The 25,431-nt window shown below is 34.7% G+C and overlaps 1 protein-coding gene across 1 annotated transcript; it reads right to left on the bottom strand.

Moving 5' to 3' along the window:
* Positions 1–869: 869 nt before the first annotated feature.
* Positions 870–22,541, bottom strand: LOC112047911 (putative transporter svop-1). Its single transcript, XM_024085208.2, has 11 exons — positions 22,141–22,541; positions 14,710–14,871; positions 8,942–9,104; positions 8,330–8,451; positions 7,022–7,266; positions 6,494–6,642; positions 6,135–6,270; positions 4,219–4,353; positions 2,951–3,096; positions 2,170–2,297; positions 870–1,664 (listed from the first exon to the last, which is right to left on the bottom strand). Exons 1-11 carry the CDS (start codon positions 22,187–22,189, stop codon positions 1,594–1,596), a joined length of 1,506 nt encoding a protein of 501 aa, XP_023940976.1. The 5' UTR covers positions 22,190–22,541; the 3' UTR covers positions 870–1,593.
* Positions 22,542–25,431: the final 2,890 nt, after the last annotated feature.

Raw genomic sequence — 25,431 nt, 5'->3', positions numbered from 1 at the left:
AAGAAAGAAAACTAATCCACATACAAATAACTCATTTACTCAATATTATACTCTTATCTAATTTATTCTATTTACAGTTGCATACATTTCATTCATTTACGCATATTATTAAAGTAAATAATGGGATCACAGAATATTGTAAGTTTCCAATCAACAATGGAAGACAATTGAAGACGTATTTCTTTATCTACAAGCAGATAAATTATCATTATTAAGTAATTCGCGGAAAGTTCTTTATCATGAATTCTGTTAATACTTTACCTATAATAAAACTGAAACAGGTCAAATTCTGTACATTGAAGATATATGAAAATTTTTTTGGAGGGCATTCTCAAGCCAAAATTATTTTTTGACGTGACAACGTCTTATAATTCGATGGAGTCGTTCCCTCGCTCTAGGGTTGCCAACTTTGTTGACGTGACAACTTTTTACAAGAAATAAAGTATATTCTGGTCTATGAAGATTATTAAACAGTATTTTAGAAAAACGAACATTTTCTTTTGAAAAATGCAACCATTCCATCAGTATTTTCTTACGACGTTGTCACGTTCAACTATCGTCAGTGAAACGACTTTACAGACAACCGATTTTTTTTAGTTTTTGGTCTGTCTGTCCGCATTTTTATTTACCGGGCATCACGCTAAAACTATTGAATGCATTCAAATAAAACTTGGCACAAATATATTAGCATACTCTTAATTAATATACAATTTAAAAAACTGTCCACATCCCTTGGTGGCTTTGAAGGTTTCAATGGTCCCGATCCGCAAGTACCTAACTTCACAAATAATTCATAGTCATTATTTTTCCTAACTTTCGTATACTCAGTTTTGAAAGCCGATGCGATTGATTATTTTTGAATGTTAGATCTCCCGCAACGAAGTGTTTAGTATTTAGCAGTACCACCGGTCTACGGAACCAAAACAACTCAAAATATATTTATAGCGAATTCAGGTTACAGTCAGATCTTATTGAAATAAACACCAAATTCCGCCTTCCAGATTGAAATATATGAATAATATATGAAATATCAGAATACCTAAAATTGTAATTTACAATATTGTCAATTTAGGTATATAGGATAATAATAAATGTCAAACAAATTAAATATTACGTGTTTTGAGACACGTGATATTTAATTTCTTAAAATACTGAAACACACTTATATTCTGAAAATTTGTACTTCACGATAATAGCATTGACCCCCTGCCTCGGGAGATCAACAACAAAAATCAACATGACGTAATATCAAAAGATAATAGGTATTCGTACCTTTTCGAAGTTATTATTGTTTGCTCGTCTAACATTGTCACCGTATCTAACTACTATAACTTGGCAAGTTCGTTGATAACACTCCCATGGTATGCGGGAGACGGGGGGAAAGACTGTGCGTGTGTGAAATCGTGCGTGCGGGGATGTGAGGTGCATCAGTCGTGATTTACTACACGCGTCCCGGCCCGCGCGGATCATCTGAAGTGTTATGAACAAACTTCCTAAGCTACGGTAACGGTATGTATTTAGAAGGTCTGTGCCAAGAAGTGGTCTATAAAAAATAGGCGGACGATGATAATGGTGATGATAACGATTACTTAATTAGGACTCTGAGGGGTCCGCCTTTTTGAACTTTGTTTCACCCGGCAGGAAAAATGCGATCAGTCCACCCGCTGCAAAAACAAAAAGAATAATTAAAAACTTAAAATAACTCTTAAAATTAAAAAAAAACTATTATACTGGCACGCGTGAAGCACTTGAGGACGGCTCGAACGCCACGAGCACACTGAAGTCGATTGGATAACGAGCGCCATAAATCGCAAGTCGTTCCCGCCAACTGATCGCTACCCCTCTCTAAATCCTTACTCTTTACAAAACATGTCGCGCCACCTAGCATTGGCATGCGCCAACACGAGATCGAGCGACGTCATATCCGTTTCAGACTACTATTTCCAACAATAAGTAAAATAAGATGTAGATTGCAGGTAGTGTTTGTGAAACTAAAAACTAATAAACGTATTTTATTTATTTCTTTCTGATAAAAAAGCTAAACTTAGCAACCCCTCTAAGTTTCTAAATGTTCTTAAGACAAAGCTAAAAATAAGCTAAACTTAGCAACCCCTCTAAGTTTCTAAATGTTCTTAAGACAAAGCTAAAGCTTCAAGATGAAATAATTACCAAACGTAAGACCGCCGAAGGAGTAGAAGGCGAGCTCACAGTCGTTTACCAACATGTTCTTGAGGATGTTGATTCCTATCACAGAACTGCCGCGCCCCAACATCAGAGTGACGCACACTGCCATTGCCCTGTGAAGAAAACAATATAGTTTAATTAGCTGACCGCGCGCGGTTTCACCCGCGTGGTTCCCGTTCCCTTAGGAATGCGGAAATAAAATATAGCTTATAGTCTTTTTCGATAAATGGGCTATCTAACACTAAAATAATTTTTTAAATCGGACCAGTAGTTCCTGAGATTAGCGCGTTCAATCAAAAAAACAAACTCTTCAGCTTTATAATATTAGTATAGATTAGAATGTTTCGTGTTTGTTATTGCTGTGTTGGGTTTTTGATACTATTTCGTACAAACTAAAATTCTTACAAAATTACGTTTTCGTGCTTAAACCAGCTTTCTATTATGCCAAAACAAAAATCAAAATATAAAATGTTCAATTAATAAAAGTTAAGAATAGAAAATAAAAATTTCATACCTACATACGCAATGAAAATCATAAACAAAATGATTATGATGATGAGAAATATTATAACTTAATAAAAAATACATGCATACAAATTATTATATTCGGTACTGTAAACAAATATGTTAAACAAGTTTACATTAAACAAAATAAACAAAATGCTAGCAAAAAGGGGAGATAACATCGTAATAACCAAGCAAACCAAAAATATAAACTCTGTAAAAATATTAGATGTACAACCAGATAATAAGAATCAATACGTACTTTACATATGTGGGGAAGATATCAACACTGAATGTGGACAGCATGCCAAAATTGAGCATTCCAGTGATGAAAATGATCAATGCTACAGTGCTCGCTATCCAGGAGTCTGATACTCCGACGCAAATGCCAGCAACGCCTGCTACTAACTGAAAAATAGAGACAGTGAAATCCAAAATCAAACTCACTGCAGCTTTCAAAATCTTTAGAATCGAGAATAAAAATTAATTGTTGAATATTTTCGAAACTCGATGTCTTCTCTCAGAATAAGAGGGGTTAGGCTAATAGTCAACCACGCTGGACCAATGTGGATCGGCAGACTTCACACGCGTAGAGAATTAAGAAACGTTTCAGGTTTCCTCACCATGTTTTTCCTTTAGCGTTTAAGACACGTGATAATTAAATTTTCTTAAAATGCAATGAGTTTATAACGATATAAGATTACTTAATTTGGTCTCAACACATTTTGTGACTTTAGCGTGCAAAACATTCTCAAAATTGCATTTGTATTTAACACAATATTTCACCAGTATTTTATTTAATAAAAATATATATTTATATGAAATTATTGTTATTTTATAAATCTATTTTTATCATTAAAAACTTATGTCATCATGCAAATTATTTTATATTATTATTTCTCACATAAATGTCTTATATATTAAAAATATTTTAGAATTTACAATTTGTCATTCTAAACTTGTAAAGTCTTTTATACTATGTTAATTTTTGTATATAATAATTTTTGGTGTAATGACAAAGCATGTTAGAGAATTTATTCACTGATTATGTTTATGCTCCCTCGTTGGTTCAACAGTTAGCAATTATGTGGCTTTGCATAACGAATCCGAATTCAACTTTATTTCTTGCGAGAAATATTAGTGGTGTTACGCCTTAAGAAGCTTTCGGTCATTTTCATTAATATCTGATAGTAAATGTTAGAAAATTTAATAATATCAACCTAAGATATCCAACCGGAATCTAAGCATCAGAACAGCGTGGTGGGTCTAAGCTACACATCTCCCATATATATAAGAAGAGAGGCGTTGTAGAAGGTTGTTTAAGTTGCCTAGTTATAGGCTGATGATGACTGAGGAGACTACCAAAATTCGCTGAGGGTCGTCACCGAGGGTTTCTGTGATAAGTTCCACATAACCCGTCTTGTCCCCCAGTAAGTCGGATATCTCAGAAAGAGATCCCCCGCCCCCCTCCATAAAAAAGATGATGATGATAACGATAATGATGATGGTGCTGACGAAAATAAATAATACCTGTATGCCCATAAGCATCTGTTTTCTTCCAACATAGTTGATAATACTGCTGAGTACAACGTTAAAAGACGCAATCATAATACTGATCACGAACACAGTGACCATAGCAAACTTGTTTAGGCTGCAGTCGTTGACCTGAAACAAAATCAACAATCCCAATAAAGAAAAACATATTATGCTTTAACGAAAAATCTTATATCTACTCGAAAATTTAAGTATGCTCTGTTTTGGGTGACAGTACTTTTAGAAATCAACGTCTTGAGAGAGCCTCAATACAGTGGTATAAAAACGAGAGAAAATTTTTATCACTCATAATATAAGCCTTTGTAGAAATAAAAGTTACAGTTATTGCTGCATCAATGATAACAAGGCATTTTATCATTGATCTTAGATCTTAGAATAAATAAGCCTTAAATTCTGACAGACAGAATTAACAGGCAAACAATTATATTGGTCTAAGATCCAGCAACGTGGCCGATTACTAGAGACATAATTTATAAAATACAGGTTTCCCAAAGAGCCATGGAAAGGAGCATGCTAGGCCTAAAAATTAAACATAAAATTAAAAACAAATTAATAAGAAAAAGGACAAAAATCATAGACGCGGCAAAACTGGCATGTCTTCAAAAATGGCGTTGGGCTGGACACATATCAAGAACATCAGACGGGCGATGGACAGAAAAGGTACTGCACTGGTACCCACGTGAAGAGCGCCGGTCGAGAGGCCGGCCACGACGACGCTGGCGCGACGACATCGTAGACACAGCGGGGACTATTTGGACCAGATTGGCGAGAGACAGGGACAGATGGAAAAAAATGGAGGAGGCCTATGCCCAAAAATGGGCGTTCCAAGAATAAATATGACAATATAAATATTAAAAATAAAATTAGCGAAATGATAATGAATAATGACTGAGAATTTTCTCTCTGACACAAACATTTTTCTTTGAAATTAATATTAATTATTAATTTTATTATTAATAATATTATTATTATTATTATTATTAAGATCCAGCATTCGAAATATATATTTCTTATGTCGGATCTCGTACTAAATCGATTACGCAAATCAAAGAAAATTTTCACAGACGTCATAATAAACTATGTCATTGTTAGTCCGATGTTACGCGTAATAAATGTAATGTACTTATTTAAGAAGATTTAGGTTATCTTTAAAACCAAATATGAACAAAGCTTTGTTAGACATTGAAATATTTATGAAGATGATAACGAAAATATATTATCAAACAACCTATTACATATTGTTGTGAAAGTCAAACGTATATATATACTTAGCCTGCCATACTATAATTTTCATGAGGTGAATAACTTGCTTTGTATCTTTGCTAATTACTTAATATTTTATACTACAATATTAAGTAATCAGCTAAGATATAAAGCAAGCTTCCATCCATTCCAAAGATCACTTAAAGGATAAGTGATGTACATCCTAAATATCTTAATGTTTATTATAACTCCTAAGCTAGAATAAACATCAGTCCTGTCATTTTGTTTGCTTGTTTGTGTATTTAATTACTTAATATCCACAATTGCTTTGCGTGACACCCGATGTTTAACAGTACCAGTGCAAAAATCATGAATTTTTATACTGATTCGACTGGCAGTAAATTATTTAGATTGAAGAAAATTGATTCTTTGTTTGTTTGCATTTTTTATGAAATCAAGTTGTCTTTGGTTTAATAAAAATCATTTCTGGAGATCAGAATAGAATTTTAAAAATGTTAATTTTCTATTCTACTTCCTTTCTTGTATTATTTATCTGAGTTTTTAATTTTTTGTCAACTTGTAGAAACTTTACTTCTTTGATTTTAAAGAAGATATACATGTAATAAAAAAGAGGTGTATTAGCTAGCAGTTAAACATTTTTTCTAACTTTTAAGTTTTTAACAGCTTACCTCAACTGCAGTAGTATTTTGTGCAGTCTGATGAGAGTTCAGCATTTGACAGAAGGTAAGGTCATCGTCACCGTTTTCTATAGACTTCATAACTCCGTCAGCTATGAAGGGTAACCATACAACAAATGGGTTTAATCTGAAATGAAAACAATTGCATTTCAATTGTTTTGAATAAGCTATTTATTTTACAGATTTTTTTGGACTGAGGCTCAATAATTTATAATTAATCATAAAATTTTGAGCTAGTGTCATCCTTGTTTATTTAAATTAAAAGTAGTTGGCAGTTACAAGCGCTTTTGAAACGTCGGGCTATTGTAATAGTATTTTTCTATAAGCTTTAATAATGTTTAAATACTCACCCGACATAGACGATAATGAATAATATCGATAAAATTATTGTATTCTTCAGCAGAGGTGGTTTCAGAAGTGGGATAGTCTGAGACACGATTGACGACCAGAGCCCTTTTGTTATCTTTCCTGTTTCCTCGCCTAATACTAATGAGCCCACCTGTGGGACAAGAACAATAGCATTAAAATAGATTGATAATAAAATGATGTACATAACATCTATCAGCAGATAAATACATCGATTGGTCTATTGATTGAGGTAGTTTTTCGTATATATTTTTTAAATGGAAAAATATCTGGAAATTATAAAAAATATTCGTATATATTTTTTAAATGGAAAAATATCTGGAAATTGTAAGTATTGATTAACTGAAGAACCACTATATGAAATATCTACATAGAATACTCGTATGATTTGGAATAATTGTTTGTTCCAATATTCCCAAAATAAAATTTTGAGGGTGAAACTGCTGTATTAAACGTTAAAAATAGTTTTGGGCAAAGAATTCAACCTTGTGGCACTCGGATGCAATACTTACATTATACTCATCAGCGCTTTTTCCAGTATTGATCACAAAGAAGCCTTTCAGGACTTCCAAAGCCTTATCCTCATCACCTACTCTGAGCAAGTATCTTGGACTCTCATAGGACAGATATACTCCAATTGCTCCCACGGCACACGCGAGTGAAAATATAATGTTTAAGAGGCGCCACGGAGTAAACGAAATACCCAAGAAAGGGATATCATATGCAAAACTTAGTTGTAAGATAGGGATGCTTAATACTGTGAACAAATGAAAAAAACATGATAATTAGACCATACACTCTAAATACTCTAAATATTCTAAGTATCCGTTATTTTTACTTCATCATCATCATCATAATTTTAGCGCCCCACCACTTTGGTTCAATGGGGGTTGAATTTGCTTAGAAATGTTTTATTAACATTGCGGGCTAAGATAGGTTCCCGAATTGCGGGCTGTTACATAGACGTTCGTGGAGGAAAGAAAAGTTAATATTATAGTTTGACGAACCACTCAAACGTAGCCAAACAACTACTGGATCAATGAGTCAGAATGAGCTAATATCAGAAAAGATACTAAAAATCAACAAAATCCTAAACTGTTGAGGTGAAAATCAGATCTGGGACTATGTTAAAAACCAAATCGTCCCAGACTGAGTCAGAAAAGTCCTCTTATATAATATTATAAATAATAAATAATATACCACTTAAAGTCAAACGGTTTATTTATGGCTCATAATTTATTAGCATCGTCGTGAAATCGTAAAAAGCATCTTCGTGTTGGAATATTCAAATCGTTTATAATTTGCAATAAAAAGGTTAAAATTGGAAGCGTCTAAAATTAAAAATCCTGATCAGACTTCTCTTTGGCCATAAGTTATCCGGAATTTTATAAAAGCTGATCATGCCATACTCCTAACATAGGTAGTCCAAGGCTACTATGAAATTTCGACCGTTTTAACTCGGAAGGTAGCAGGTTTCAGGTTCTACAAACTTCAAAGTACCTTCAACCGTCTGAATATAAAGCGCAAGCGCAACACTTTGAATAACACCATTAGAGATCAAACATTAATGTTCTCTAGCGAAGGTTTCCCACGTAACTATGTCTCTGGCTACTGAGGACATAATTTTTTTAGGATATCCAGTAGAAAATATCTTAAAATTACATTTTATACTAAAAATTGAGGAAATGGACCTTTGAAACATGCTACTGCTTCTTATCTATGCTAGGAATATAAGTAGACAAACTAATACCTAATATAAAATTATGAAAGGCTGACCATCACATAACCTGAGAGCACGAAGAATAAAAGAAATGTCTTACCTGCCATTACACCCGTAGAAGTTAGATATATGGTAGACGTTAAGGCCACCAAAACAGATCTTTTGCTTTGAGGCGTACATTCACTTAACAGTGTCACTGCCAATGCATATGTTCCTGCTACCCTGGAGAGAAAAAAAAGAATTTTACTCATAAAAATATCATCATCATCATTAGCAACCTATTTTCCCTTCCATGAGGATTGGCAGACATCGTACACGTAAAGAATTGAGAAAATTCTCAGGAATGCAGGTTTCCTCACGATGTTTTTCCTTCACCGTTTGAGACACGTGATATTTAATTTCTTAAAATGCATATAACAGAAAAATTGGAGGTGCATGACTCGGACCGGATGCCAAGGCAAAGGTCATATCCACTGGACTATCAGAGCTTATAAAAAGAATAAACAAAAAACTTAAATTGTTACTATGTGCATTACAAAATGCATGTGACAAGATAGAAAATTAAGAGATTAGAGATAGCATGAGACCTAAATATCATATTCTGTCACAAGGAATGTAAAACATCAAGACTAAAAAGTGAGAGAATACAGTAAGAATAAGGCTATAGAAAAATTGTATATTTGGAATACTGTTTGTTAGTATTATAACTTACGCGCTAGATGACAGGAACTTCAAAACGCTAAACACTATCCAGTTTGGAGACAGCGCGGTCGCGCCGCCAGTTACGAAGGCGAGCACCATACACAGCGATAGAATCTTCCTCCGCCCTCGTGTATCCGCCAAATAGCCCCAGAAATGTGAAGTAGCAATAATACCTGCGATAGAAAACTTTCATTTTATTTTCTTGCAAAGGAAACTAAAAAAATAGTAATAAATGTTATCGCCGCGTTGCAACGACTTGCGGTTCGGGCGTCTTCAGTGTGCTCGTGGCGTTCGATTCGTCCACATCTTTTGTTGTGTAATTCTTTATGGGTTACTTGGGATAGGCGGGGATAGTGACTTGAGTGGAAATGGGGAGTGTTTGTTAACAGTCAAAGGTACCTTTAACCCTTCACACATCGTTCACAAGTGCGTGACTAGGGACATAGGGTCTTATTTTGATTACAGTTTGATTTGTTAATTAAGTTGTCCTGACAAGTGTTGTGAATCGTACCTTTGTTCGACATTAGTTTTCTTATATTTGTAATCACTTTTGAGTCCTATAATAAAACTTAAATTCTATTACTAGATAATACAATATATCCATCATTAGCCATTATGCTCCTACTGCTGGATTTAGGAATCTTTTAAGCAGCGCCGGCCCTCTATTTTTGGCTTTTTGGATCAAATCGATGCCAGCCATAATTTAAAGGTCGACGCTCCACCTAGTGGGGGCAATACAATGCATATCTGTTCTAAAAATAAAGGATATTTTTAACCGATTGAAAATGTATAATTTGATAAGTATTTATCGAAATAGAAGAGTTTATCAAACAATGCGGGTAGATTTATTTTATTTCTCGAAAAGAAAAACTATATATCAGAAGCGCATTCAGCACCCCCAAAGTGTTTTTCAGATAGCATGGGTACGGTGACAGTCGCCTGCATGACGTTCATAATACGTACTATTATCGTGTGAACATGAAACGATCTCTAGTAATATGATTGTTAAGGTATAAGCGATGGTAATAACTTAAGGTCAAGTAACTCGCATGCCGGTTTGCCCGCTGTTATAATAATAAAAATAGTAGATTGTTATACAAGGGGCTAAAAAATCCCATTTTAAACGAGGTATTTTTAGGGCCCGAGACGAAGGCGAGGGCCGCCTAAATAGAAACCGAGTTTATAATGGGTTTAGCCCCACGTGTTACACTCTGCTTTTCACTACGATTGCGAGAAAATAAAATAGTTTAGTACAATATTCAATGATTTATTTTAATTGAAAATTAAATGTACAAAGTCTACAATTTTGGATATTAAGGGAGATGCTTTTACCCGGTAACATTATTTCCGACTACTTTGAAGATGAATAATGAATATATGAGGTAAACGTGGGAGATAATATATAGTTTATAAAACTCCTTTCGTAAGTGAATCCATTCATTGTTGTTTTCTTCACTTATTAAATTTTTCGTAGGTATAGTAAGTAAGTATTTAAGTAAATGCGTCTCGACTTTGTTGGTAACAGATTGAAAATTTCATCCATCTCCAAATTAGGATCACCATTCTCACTAGACGAAGACAACAATAACAATTATTGTTGAAAAATATGTAAGTTACGGTCACAAATTTACAATGAATTTCGGAAAAAAAATCAAGTGTGTATTATTCACGCCCATTGTTTTTTAAATTCTCGCTTTAAAATTTTATTTTTTTCACATGAGAAAAAGGCAAAGGTAGACACCGTAAAGGATGTCCCATGTCTTCAAATCTCGCTCTATTCGCAACTCAATAAAAATTAAATAAAAAAATAAACGCATTCCACAGACAAGAACGCTGCATTTCATTCCAATTTAAAGTTTTTTATTTATTTTTCAAAACAATCAGGGCCTTACCTATAATGATTCTATTTTCGAATAAAACCTCCTCCGTTTTATAGTAGGCTAGTACTTGGCTAGTACTCGTAAGAGACAAGAATTAAAAAAACAAAATTACTTTAGTCCCTTTAGTTAGAGGCTATGCTTGTTTAGCCCCGCTGTGGAGTGGTAATATGACAGTGTTTTTGAGCAAGAGTAGTGAAAAAATATTTGACTAATTCTAAAACTAATGCTCTATTTCCTTCTCTCTAATCACTCCAGATAAATTAAACCAGTTGTAAAAAAAAAACAATTATGCTGATGCTTGCCGAGCGGAGCCTAAAACTATGCTATATAACTATGATGATGTTCATCTTTTAGATTTACATGAAACTACACAACTCTGTCTACGCATTAATAGCAAACGAGGTCCAATCAAAATGAATTCTAGATAAACAGTCTTGATATTAAAAGGTCAAAGATTAAAAATTATGTGATGTCAAACAAGTCGAGGATCTGCGATACGTTTATTTGTGAAATAACTTGAATAAATCGTTGACTAATTTTATCTTATTAATGACGCAGAACGATTTTTTTTTTTATTCTTTACAAGTTAGCCCTTGACTACAATCTCAGTGATGATGCAGTCTAAGATGGAAGCGGGCTAACTTGTTAGGAGGAGGATGAAAATCCACACCCCTTTCGGTTTCTACACGGCATCGTACCGGAACGCTAAATCGCTTGGCGGTACGTCTTTGCCGGTAGGGTGGTAACTAGCCACGGCCGAAGCCTCCCACCAGCCTGACCTGGACAAATTAAGAAAATCTCAATCTGCCCAGCCGGGGTTCGAACCCAGGACCTCCGTCTTGTAAATCCACCGCGCATAACACTGCGCCACGGAGGCCGTCAAAATTGATTTGCTAAGTAATGTTGTGTATTTGCAAAATACATGTGGCGTTAAAAGCGCTTGAGTAGTTACTTAGATTAATTTGAAACCCAAGATGGGCCTTTCTTGAACTTTTTACCTAACTCAAGGCCTAAAATCTCTTTAAATAAAGAAAAAAAAAATAAGCGAGCTGAGGATGTTATCTTTTTTAAACCGACTGGTCTCTACACTCTTCTGTAGACCTATAAATGAAAAAAAGGTAGGGGATGGACAACGATCTAATAATATTTCCTCTAAGGGGGGTTTTGTTTTTATTCTTAAGCTGGATGTTAATTATTAAATTAAAGGTCGTAAAACCCACTACAAAAATATATATTATAATTATCATATCACGTTTAAATTACTATTATAAAATCAAAACATATCGGACGCATCGCATCAAAAGGACTTTTAATTTTACGGTACATACAACCCGATGTGATCCGTACGGTAAGGATCGCAAAGTACTTGTATGACTTTCTATACAGAGTATACTAAAATCCGTTCAATACGATGCGTCCGATACGTACGATGCGGAACTGTGGACGCCTGCCGTTTGTAAGTACAACAGTTAACCATTTTCTGAATTCTGTGAATCATTACTAATTTCATTAATTCATCATTAATTTGAATTGAAAACTAACAAAATAAATAATATTGTGTGGCACTCGGGGACTGCCCCGATAAAGCTATTGCATAGAATTTTTTTTACCAACTTAAGCAATTACAAATTATAGCTGACGCCGCGCGGTTTCACCCGCGTGGTTGCCGTTCCTGTAGGAATATGGGGATAATATATAGCCTTCCTCGATAAATGGGCTATCTAACACTGAAAGAATTTTTCAAATCGGACCAGTAGTTCCTGAGATTAGCGCGTTCAATTAAACAAACAAACAAACAAACTCTTCAGCTTTATAATATTAGTATAAATAATAGAATAAAAAATGGCTTTACGTTGAGCTGGAATCGAACTCTGGTTTAATAAGTTTTGCCCCTTAGTTTCAAACCACTTGTCTAGTTGAGTCGATATGACGACGTTGAAATTTCTTAACTTGATGCACGGCTTAGGTGTTAGGTTTTCGTTACGGAATTTCTTGATTTGGTCGCCGCGCTCAAATCCCGCGCAATGCAATAGCTTAAAAAGTTAAATTAAATAAATGAATCTAGTATTTAAATTATTACCATTAATAAAAAAGATACCTATGAATTTTAATAATTACACGCTATCATTAAATAGTAGATAAGTTTAACGGATTGTCAAAAATTAATGTTTGCAATATTATTAATTTTAAGACAACTAAAATGATTAAATTAAATGAAAACCTTAAAAAAAAATTAAATGAAAACCTAAAAGATTTTAAATAATTATAATAGGTGAAGAAGTGCAACAGGTGATAATTTGTCGAGGGGTTCCGTAATACTAAAAAGCAATCGGAAAAGTATCAAAATACCTTGTTCACTAGTTTACCGTCTTGAAAAATAACCGTTATTGTACCGATAGTCATTTCCTCACCTTCTACAATACTACTATCTGTATCCTTTCACCTAACACCAAAGGGGAATGACCACCATACAACGTGGGCCCAGGGAAACCAGGTCCACCCTCGTATAAAAGGTTAATGATAATATGATGTATAAATAAGGATCTGGTTAATTCATTAGGTTAATAAATGTAAGTTTCTTAAAGAACAAATACATTTTTTTATGACTCTTCTAGGAAAAAAACTTTCGCCGGTATACAAAAGCGGCTTGGACTTCATAAGTCCACCACAGTATAATAAATAAATAATAATAATGAAGTCGGTTAAAAAAGCCTTTTATACAGACAGAATTACAGTTAAAATTATTATTTATCTTAAGTATTCTATTACTGAGATTTTTAACCACCATTGACATTGACATTGACCACAGTAAAGCTATATATATATAATATTTTATAATATACACTTCGCTTAAACAATTTTGTATTACATGAATGCTAAAGAGAATTTTGTTTTGTGCTTGTATATACGGACCCCTATATATAATGCCCATATAAATTAGAAGTTTTATAATGCATAAAGTAAAAACGTTTTTTCTTTGTACCTAACACAAGCTGGCCACAAAACACGTGAACGCATCTAGTTTGTTACAGAAGACTGAGTATATAAGTGTTATTTTGGAAGTGGTCAGTGATGCTGAAACTAAAATTTACATCACTGTGTGACGTCATAGTACACTGACGACGAATATCCAATAGCGCATCACTGACACTGACTTTTCTGTACTTTCTGCTGATGTCAAAAGACCTGTCCTGACCTCCTAAAATCCTTCTTTGGCTTCATTATAACATCGTCGTTATCAACCCATATTCGTCTCACTGCTGATTTCAAGTCTCAGAATAAGAGGGGTTAGGCCAATAGTCCACCACGCTGGCCCAATGCGGATTGGCAGACTTCACACATGCAGATAATTCAGAAAAATCTCTGGTACGCAGGTTTCCTCACGTTGTTTTCCTTCACTGTTTGAGACACGTGATAAAAAAAAAAACCTGCTTACGTACGCCTTCAAACGTAGATCATAGTTGATTCGTTACGAGTATTAAACTATATTAAGGATTTTTTTTAACAATGTTATAATGTGCATTTTAAGAAATTAAATATCACGTGTCTCAAACAGTGAAGGAAAACAACGTGAGGAAACCTGCGTACCAGAGATTTTTCTGAATAATCTGCGTGTGTGAAGTCTGCCAATCCGCATTGGGCCAGCGTGGTGGAATATTGGCCTAACCCCTCTTATTCTGAGACTTGAAATCAGCAGTGAGACGAATATGGGTTGGTTACGTAAGCAGGTTAGTTTGCTTGGAGTATACAGATACCTTTAAGAAAATACGGGGTCAAAAGACCCAGTGGAAGCACTGAATCAGCTGGAGCACTGGACATGATCTTGAACACCATGACCGTGTCAGGGTCAGGTTCACCAGACTCGCCAGTCAGATTTGCCCGTAGGTAAGTGACTCACCCAACAGCGGCATCCCAGCCATGAGTCCCTGCTGGAACACGGTGGTGTCGAGCTCGCAGGCGCTGGCCGGCACCAGGTACGCCACCGACATGATCTCGAACGCCATGCCAGTGATCAGGGTCATGTTCACCAGCATCGCCAGGAAGTTGAACTTGCCGAAACCTGTCCAATATCAAAAAAATTAGATATTACTTATTAAATTTTTATTTATCAATTTTTTTTAGATATTATTATTTAATAAAAAAATCCCGTGCGTTTTAAACTTGTCTTTATAGAGCAAGATTCAGTAATAAATAGATAGCTAGTAATAAATTAGAATTTATTTAGTTTTGTGGTCTCTGGGGTTGCCATTATCCACCCATTGCCGTTATGAGGAGAGGTCTCTATTTTCCGTTAGGTACATAACGGACATACTTGTTGGAGGAATTCGAAGATAAAATAATACAGTCTGACAATCAAAAACAGTGGCTTTAATAAAAAATAAAATAAAGATTACCCCTACATACCTACTACAAACTCTTCACTTTATAATATTAGTATAGATTCATAAACAACGTTATAGTAGAACAATGATGAATCAAAAACTGCTCCCATTGTATTTAAAATACTTTTCACTACTCTTGCTCAAAAACATTGTCATATTACCACTCCACAGCGGGGCTAAACAAGCATATTAGCCTCTAGGGGCTAAAGTAATTTTGTTTTTTTAATTATTGTCTGTTACGAGTACTAGCCAAGTACTAGCCTACTATATATCGAAGGAGGTTATATGGCTCCGCGCGCCGAGCGATTGAGCTAGAGGTAAGGTCCTGACTGTTTGATAAAAATAAAACTTGGAATTGGAATAAAATGCAGCAGTCTTGTCTGTGTAATGCGGTTATTTTTTTTTTATTTGATTTTTATTGAGTTGCGAATTTATAGAGCGAGATTTGAAGACAAGGGTGCACGGTGTAATACCTTTGCCTTTTCTTTATGGGAAAAAATTATATTAATAAAGAAAATAAAATTAAAGAGCGAGAATTTAAAAACAATTATTGTCGTGAATAATCTAATTACTTGATATTTTTAAATAAATTCATTGTGAATTTGTGAACGTAATTTACATGTTTCGCAACATTAATTGTTATGTCTTCATCTAGTGAGAATGGTGACCCTAATTTGGAGATGGATCAAAAAAGACTTACAAATTAAACACCTACTTATGAAAAATTCAAGTGGAGAAAAGAACAACAAGTGCATTCTTACTTACAACTTACGCATGGTGTTTTTTAAACAATTATCTAACATGTTTACCCCTCATATTCATTATTTAACTTCACTGTAGTCGGAAATTAAGTTACCGGGTAAAAGCATTTCCCCGAAACATCCAAAGTTGTAGCATTTTGTACCTACATTTTAATTTTCAAATAAAATATATCATTGAATATGTACTAAACTATTTTATTTTCTCGCAATCGTAGTGAAAAGCAGAGTGTAACACGTGGGGCTAAACCCATTATAAACTCGGTTTCTATTTAGGCGGCCCTCGCCTTCGTCTCGGGCCCTAAAAATACCTCGTAAATGGGTCTTTTTAGCCCCTTGTATAACAATCTACTATTTCATGCCTTCATCTCAATTTCACGGAGTTTTGAACCCCTCCTTCGTAGGTATGTAACGTGTAACGTTAAACAATGCTGGTTTATGTCCTGAGTTTCCACGACAGGTAAGAATCCTTTGAAGCGAATATCAGCGTTGTATATTGTTATAAATTGATACCTACGTGCGTTTTAATGTTTGGCTTATTCCTTTTCGGTATTCACGACATTCATAAAAAAATCATGTAGATATATGTTATTAGCATTACTTGTATATTTTTTGCCAGTCTGTCTTTTTATTAATACTTTAGATATTTTTTGTGTTATTCTTCTTTGTATTATTAATTTTTAAGACTCGATAGCTAACGGACTCGAATCCCCTCATTGGATGATTGTCTTATTTCCACTTAGTAGCCTAAGATTTGTATTAGAAACGACCTTCACCTATCTGTTTATTGGGTGAAAAGTGTTTTATATTAAAAGAGAAACCCAGTCTCCATACAAACTCGGGCCCTTATTATACGAATGGTACAAAGCTGAAAATTGGCCATAAATTAGAACAATTAAGGAGAACTCATGAGGCCAATTTTAAAAGAAATCTATATTTGCCTGTTTAATTAAATTAATTGTTGTAGGTGGGCAATAATTCGCATTCCTTTGACATAAAATTCATAGCATTCTCTTTGTTAAACTGACAGGCGATAGTTTTGATAAGGTGATAAGGATTTGACACTAATTTGTAATGTTTAATCAAAATACGACAATATTATAATGTCAAATCCTTAAGAACTTATTTGTTAATGACATTGATTGACTTTGACATTACCAGCATGCGTTGGCAAAGACAATCAGTGAAATACGCATCAAAAAGGATACGTAAATCACTACGATCGGTATAAAAAGAATGAAATCAGCTTATTTTCCCTGTTAGCAAATATTATTTCGCCTTAGGTTCTCATGAAGCAATCTAGAAAAATATACAAAATTTGTACATTATATTGTTAATTTTTGTATCGTTCTGAAAAAATGGCCCACTTTCAGACATCTCCATACGTTAAAAAATATATTGAGTGTATGCTTCAAAAACTCCTGGTCAAACTATTATTAATGATAGTTAGTAATGGTTAATAATAATTCGATCATTAAATATTTAGGCAATCTCTCCAATGTCTACTTGCAATATATTTTTTAACATATTATACACTTTTTCATCTATTAAACAGATGGGTGAAGGTCGCTTCTAATACGGATCTTGAACTAAGTTTAACAAAACTATTCGCAATTCGCTTGATTGTTCAATATTGGTTCTCGTACATGATATTAGTTCTTGTACATATGTATTCTGTGGTTATGTTTAAGCAAATCAAAGAATTCTGTTACCATTTCACGGGTAAGCCGCTGAACCGATTTAAATAGATTTTGGTGTAGAGATAAATTATTCCGGAAAGATCCATGATGATTTGCGAAAAACGGCATTTCACTGTCTGCAAGTAATTATAACGTATTTCAACCAGTTACGTAGGTACCTATAGTATAGTGATGTTATGTACAGACTTCATGAAAAAAACAGATAACATATAATTATGTTATCTTCAATGCGCATACGAATGTAGTAATTTAATAGGTTATTATGTGGGGAGCACGTAGAATCGATAGATTATTGATTTTACTTGTTGTCCGCATTGCATATCCATACGAGGTGTATTTTTAACCGACTTCCAAAAAGGAGGAGGTTCTACGTTCGGCTGTATGTATGTTTTTTTTTTTTTTTTTCATCGTTATGTTCGTACTTTTCAATGAAACTAATATATAATACTATAAAAATAAACTATCAGATATTAATGGTAAAAATAACGGCTTACATTGATTCTGTTCTCTTTGTTCTTACTGTGGGTGTAACTTCCCAACTCTGGGCCTTAGACTTCTGGGTCTTACTTAAAATCTCTTATAGGATACGCTCAGTTTTTCATAGACTCCGCGCCACAAAGAGGCCTCGTGACTAAAACCTGAACTTAAGTTGACAGCGCCTTACACAAATGACCTACACAACTCCATTCGCGTAAAATTCTGTTCTTCACAAATGCCGTAGAAAACTAACGTAACTTTTTTTTTTTTTTTAAGAAATTAAATATCACGTGTCTCAATCGGTGAAGGAAAACATCGTGAGGAAACCTGCATACCAGAGAATTATCTTCATTCTCTGCGTGTGTGAAGTCTGCCAATCCGCATTGGGTCAGCATGGTGGACTATTGGCCTAACCCCTCTCATTCTGGGAGGAGACTCGAGCTCAGCAGTGAGTCGAATATGGGTTGATTTTTTTTTATATTGGGATAAAATGTCCGCCTCTTTATATATCTTACTAGCAGACGACCGCTACTTCGTCCGCGTGGAATTTAGTTATTCACAAATCCCTCGGGAAACCATGGATTTTTTCGGGATAAAAAGTAGCCTATATGTTAATCCAGATTAAAATCTATTTCCATTCCGAATTTCAGCCATATCGCTTCAGTAGTAGCGGCGGTAAAGAGTAACAAACATCCAAACAAACATACATCCAAACATCCATACAAACTTTCGCGTTTATAATATTAGTAGGATTCTTAGTTTTGTATATTTGCAATATTTTCTAAACTATCAACTTTATCAAAATTATAATTTTTATTACACAGTGCTCAGACCGGCTCCAACTAGTAGGCAGCTCATTACGTCATCACTGTCCATAAACTTTCCAGTTCCAGAATCTAGATATAGTATAGGTAGGTAGGTATATTTAATCTAATTACAAATGAGACTCGCTTGATGTCGTCAGTCCACCTGGTGTTGGTCGACCAACACTGCGCTTTGTAGTGCGGGATCGCCATTCCAGCACCTTGGGACCCCAACGTCCATCGGCTCTTCGAACTATGTGCCCAGCCCATTGCCACTTCTATCTTCGGTTCAGTGTTTAAGCCAGGAAAAGGTAACAGACAGACCGACATACTTTCACATTTATAATATTACTAGCCGATGCCTCGCGGTTACATCCGTGTAATTCCTGTTCCCGTGAGAATACTGGTATAAAATATAGCCTATGAGACTCACAAATAACGTGTCTTTCTTGGTGGTAAAAGAATTTTTATATCACACCCTACAATACCACGAACTTTACCTCATTATAATATTACTAGACTAGCGGACGCCCGCGACTTCGTCCGCATGGAATTTAGTTTTTCACAAATCCCTCGGAAACCATGAATTTTTCCGGGATAAAAAGTAGCCTATGTGCTAATCCAGACTATAATATATCTCAATACCAAATTTCAGCTAATTCGGTACAGTAGTAGAAGCGTGAAAGAGTAACAAACATCAAGTAGGATAGATTGACAATAAACGACATAGTTTTTATTTGTTAAAGCAACTATTTTTTTACTAGCCTCATTTACCTTATTCTAGATTTTGGCTCTATTATAGGTGTTGATTACCCAAAAATGTTAAGAAAATAATAATATAATCAGCCGTAATTATCACACAGAAATATTATTTTTATAGTAAAACGATTTGTTATTGTATTTGATCGTTATATGTATGATTTGTTATAGGTATACAGACAGACGGACAACGAAGTAATCCTTAAAGGGTTAAAAAGGGTCATCAATACTTGTTATGTATAAGTACACTGTTATACTGTAGCAACCTTTTTTATTTAAACCCGTATTTTAGTACGAAATCATACAGCTTATACCGTCAAACGTTTTCGATTATCAATTCTTACTCGTCATAGTAAGATTTACATACTAAGTGGTTCATTTATTAAATAATTTGTATTTTTATTTATTATATAGATTAAGTGTTAGCGGGTATGTTTATTGGTTTTCAATAAAGTATAATATGATAATCATTCACTGACACAAGCTAGCCCAACTAATTAATTCTGTTTAATTTCAGTAATAAAGGCTATATAAATCCGGCTGTTGGAAGGTTTTGACCGTGGCTAGTTACAACTTACAATGCTATGAGTAAAATATACGTTTCATCAAATGATTTAGCGTTCCGGTACGACGTGGTAGACACTTATAGGGGTTAGGATTCACTTCATTGCACCCTCATATACCTCGCTACTATTTAAAACTTCATAATCAGATGTTTGCAGTCAAGGACTAACTTATAAACAAAAAAATATTTAAGTATTTTTTTTATTATTATAATTGTACGTATTATGCTTACTCAAACAACTTCCAAACTTAGGGTTCAATAGAACTTATTTCAGGAAAGTACAACATTAGGTACATTACATTTTGCGGCAAACTTTACGACAAGTTTTTCGAAACATCTCATCGTGACTGTCAAGTAATTCGTACTAAGGGTACAAAACTCGCTACTTACTCGACCGGTTCTAATTTCTATATGAGGAATCCAGGCATCTTCCCTCGAACGTGAACGTGTTGGCAGTATATTAATGTATCTAATAATAGGTATAATTCTTATTCGATAGTTAATCAGCGGTTGACACCAGGTATAAACAGGTAAAAATCACTAATGTGGAAATTTTACCAAAATACCTAGAAACCGAACGTCAATAATAATTTAAATATTTATGTGTGTAGTATTCTACATTTTCTAAATTGGCTCAAGTCTGGTCCGGTGGTAGGCTTCGGCCGTGGCTAGTTACCACTAGCAAAGTCGTACCGCCAAGCGATTTAGCGTTCCGGTATTATGCCGCGTAGATACCGTCAGAGATATGGGCAGGGGCGTAGCTACTTCTAGTTTCTACCAATACTAAGCTATGTGCAACAATGAATATGATTGGTGAATAGCAACGTAGCGTAGCACATCTCTGGTGGAAGAGCACCCTTATACTTTGGGCAAAATAAGTGCCAGCTCTTGGGTCACCTGACGCGGTTCAATTGTCAACGGTTTTATGTTCCTTTTTTTTCATATTTATTGACAAAGTGAGCCCTTGATTTCGGCCCCTTAAGTGTAAGGAGCCCCTTAAGTGTGAAAGGAAAAATTTGTAAAATTTAACCCATAATCTCACTTAATGTGGTGCTTCCCTTCCAGCTTCTAAAGAGATTTTTGGAATTTGTCGCTTGTCTATTGGGCCCCCAACATACTCTGATGCAGGGCTTTTAAGGCAAGCAACGCTACTGGGTGTGGGTGCAATTAAGTTGTACCTCTTCCAAGTTAGCCCGCTTCCATTTTAGACTGCATCGTCACTTAACACCAGCCCCTGTAACCAAGTGGCACGTCGATTCACTTTCTACGATCGCAAACGCTTCGTAAACTAGAAAAATGTATGGGGATGACAAATCTTGATCACATGACCTGTCGATAACAAATACCATTCTCATACATTTTTCTAGTTTTCGAAGCGTTTTCGATCGTAGAAAGAGAATCGACGTGCCACTTGGCAAGTGTTGTGTTGCACATAACTTAGTATTGGTCGAAACGATCACATATATATTTGGTGGGAGGTTTCGACCGTGACCCTACCGACAAAGACGTACCGCCAAGCGATTTAGCGTTCCAGTACGATGTCGTGTAGAAACCTAAAGGGGTGTGGATTGTCATCCTCCTCCTAACAAGTTAGCCCGCTTTCATCTAAGACAGCATCTTCACTTACCATCAGGTGAGATTGTAATCAAGGGCTAACTTGTAAAGAATTAAAAAAAAATTGTAGCGTAGATTTCAAATTTTCACAGCCTTCTAGTCTTGCCATCCAGAAGGGTAACAGCGCCAGCGTATTAAATATTTTATTTATTTAATATTTAGATTTTATTATTCTTTTTATTCCTAGTCAATTTCATTTATGTGAAAATTTCAATATGTACCTATTTTGTAGAAAAATATAAATACAGAAATATAAAAACCGTTTACTCACCAGTCAAGTCCAGAGCTTCCTCGAAAGTCATACAGCTTTTGGCAACCATCTTTCCTTCAAAAGTTCAGCACTCAATTCAAATCAAAATCACAAAAAAAAATTAACTGAAGCATGTATTATTGTCAAGTAATTTTATTCATTTGCATGTATTATTCACTTATAGTATCACAAATTTAATATCATTTAAGTACTTAATTAATAATTAATTATTTTAAAGAATTAATTAAAAAAATATAACATCGTCTCAGAGCACCGCGCGGCGAAAGAGATGTCGCATCACTGTCTCGCTCAAAGTTTTCCGAACGATATAAATAGAGCATATATTTGATAATTTTATATCGATGTTGTTAATTATTTCTAGATACGTAGATCAGTGGCGTGCACAATCAGTGATTTCCAACCTGAGTAAGCACCACCTATAGCGATCATCATATTTTTTATAGCAGTGCTCATACCTTCCATATTTTAGCCAGGAGCTTAGAACTACGTGCTGCAATACAGCATCTTTATTCTGGAGTGCGATTCCACTATTTTACACTCGTCGACGAACTTTTCGCTTATTTGCTCTATACGAAAAGGCCATGATCATGATCATTACCATCTGACACCAATCGTTACAAAGTAAAATATTATCACCAACCTAATAAGTATGCCGCGATTCCGATAATTTAGAGCAAAGATTTTATATTATACATTTGTCACTAGCGACAACGAAAATATAATACCTAAATATACATATACAAAAAGATGAATTTTTAAGAAATTAAATATCACGTGTCTCAAAAGGTAAAGGAAAACGTCGTGAGGAAACCTGCACACCTTTCCTAATTCTCTGCGTGTGTGAAGTCTGCCAATCCGCATTGGGCCAGCGTGGTGGACTAATTGGCCTAACCCCTCTCATTCTGAGAGGAGACTCAAGCTCAGCAGTGAGCCGAATATGGGTTGATAATGATAATGATGATGATGATGATGATGATGATGATGATGATAATGATGATGATGATACATATACAATGTCGAGTTGTGTGTTTAGAAACTTTATTAATTGTATAAAAATCAGTGGAGTAACTAAAATCAGCTCACTTTTTGCGGTGATTTTGTATACACGTCATATGTTAATAATATAAAATAACGTTGATTTTAAGGTGCCAAAATTATAATGTCACTAACAACGAAGTTGCCATGGAAACGAAAAATGTCACAGCGCTGTAACTTTACAGAATGCAAAGGCTTTAAAGATACATCGTTCGTTTCCATGGCAACTTCGTTGTTCGTGACATTTTAAAGGCATCCTAAATTTGCGGAATCGTGCCCCAGGTTTGGCAGACTTATTAGTTTGGTGATAATATACTCAGAGGCACAATTATCGGCCCTCTTTAATATGACGCGAGTATATTAAAGTGGGCGGATAATGGTGCCCTTGAGTATATATACGATTGCTGTCAGATGATTATGATTGGGACCTTATCAAAGATAAGGACAACTCTCCGGGGCAACTTCAACAGACTGCTATTGAGAATTTCTTGGAAATAAGAAATCTGCCATAGGATCATAGGATTGATTTTAGATCGATTCTATAAAAGATTATTAATAAATTTAGAAATTTTATAATATTATTTATTTTGCAAATATCCTGACAATCTTTGCTTTTTATATATCTAAATTAGTTATCATTGACCTTATTTACCCGACTTATAAACCACTATCAACAAAGAAAATTTTTATAGGATTCCCTCAATTCCGATAAATCTAATATCAAAGGAATTTTCCATATACACGCTTATTTTACCTAAGTGATTGTTACTTTTTCGAAATATCTGGATATAAATACAGGTTACAGTAAAAAAAAACTATAGATAAAGTCACACCAATTTACATACAGTAATTATCATAAGTCAACGGTAAAGGTGAATTGATATTAATTGCCACTGATAACTAATGTATTTTAGGAGAATTTACCACACAACTAACACAGCCGAAGTTATAAGCAAGACTGAATATACCATGCAGTTATTAAAACTTTCCAAACCTGATGTATTTTTGGGGTTCCGTAGTCCACAAGGAACCCAGTAGAGCGAAAGTCAGAAGAGGGGACACCCTCTACTGACTAAACGGTTATATAAGGATACGTGGAAAAAATCACAAAAGTAGGGTCTATAATGAAATCACAAGTAAAACTATAACAGCTAAGTAGCAATTGCTATTTAAATATTTCAACCAACTTGAAAAACGTAATTGGAAATAGAATGTTATTTAAACGGGTACATACCACGATAAAACGACGAGATTTTTATTGTCGATATTTCGACCCAGTTGCATGGATCGTGGTCACGACGGGACTGAAGTTGCGAGATGAGAAGTGAAGTCAGCTGTTAGGGGCAGAATCGATCTACCCTCTTTCTTGTTCTTTTTTCCACAACCTCGCGTTTTTGGCTGTTTAGGCAAACCACACTCACGACATCGCTTTTGTTATTATGGTGGTATGTACCCGTTTAAATAACATTCATAATGAACAACCACGAAACCAGTTTAAAATCATTGGAAATAGAAAATCGCACATTAATTCCGTTGTTAACTAACTCCGTTCCACAGTCTGTTACAACCTAGAAAGCTGAAATTTGTTATGGGTATGTAATTACGGCTATAAAGTGATAAAAGGAATAATCTTGGGGGATCCTTTCCTACATGTACAGTGAAGATGAATTTTTATCGTCTATCCCATTGTGTGGGGTATCATTATCGGATTTCTGTACATTACATGGATTAAACTCCAAATTTGATCTACGGAACCCAACACTGCACGTGACCCGACATGCACTTGGCCGGTTTTTTTTTATATTTTAATATGCCATAACTTTTTTGTATAAACGCATTTCTTTCATAAAACCGGACGTGTTTGTTTGGTTCGGAATCAATTTGGTGTTTAGGTACCTTTGAATATATTGATTTTATAAGACTTTCGTAAAAATTAAATCAATTATTATTCCAATATTACTAATATTCATAACATTTTATTTTTGAAAAAAAAAAACAAATGCTTAGATTGCATACTAATGCTGTCTTGGCAGACTTTTCCTTAATAACGTAGATTCTAAGAACCCCCTATGTATATCCAGTGGTTAGCCTATATGGATTCAGGGGTCGTGTGTTCGAATCCTGGGTCGTGCTGCATGAGTAAATGAGTTTTGTTTTGAATGATATTTAAACGGGTACATACCACGATAAAACGACGAGATTTTACAGAACATATACGAGCGATAAAAAACAACGACCCGCAAAAGTCTGCGATAG

Source organism: Bicyclus anynana, chromosome 10, assembly GCF_947172395.1.
Source record: "Bicyclus anynana chromosome 10, ilBicAnyn1.1, whole genome shotgun sequence".
In the NCBI taxonomy this organism is placed as follows: Eukaryota; Metazoa; Arthropoda; class Insecta; order Lepidoptera; family Nymphalidae; genus Bicyclus; species Bicyclus anynana.
Note: the sequence above shows the minus strand (reverse complement) of the source record. Positions and strands in the feature narration are given on the sequence as shown.

Excerpts from the sequence above, each read along its gene's own strand:
- LOC112047911 (XM_024085208.2), bottom strand. The coding sequence starts at position 22,189 with ATGGTTGCCAAAAGCTGTATGACTTTCGAGGAAGCTCTGGACTTGACT. Across the intron at positions 14,872-22,140 it reads GGAAGCTCTGGACTTGACTG|GTTTCGGCAAGTTCAACTTC; the intron begins GTGAGTAAACGG and ends GATATTGGACAG. Across the intron at positions 9,105-14,709 it reads GGCTGGGATGCCGCTGTTGG|GTATTATTGCTACTTCACAT; the intron begins GTGAGTCACTTA and ends TTTCTATCGCAG.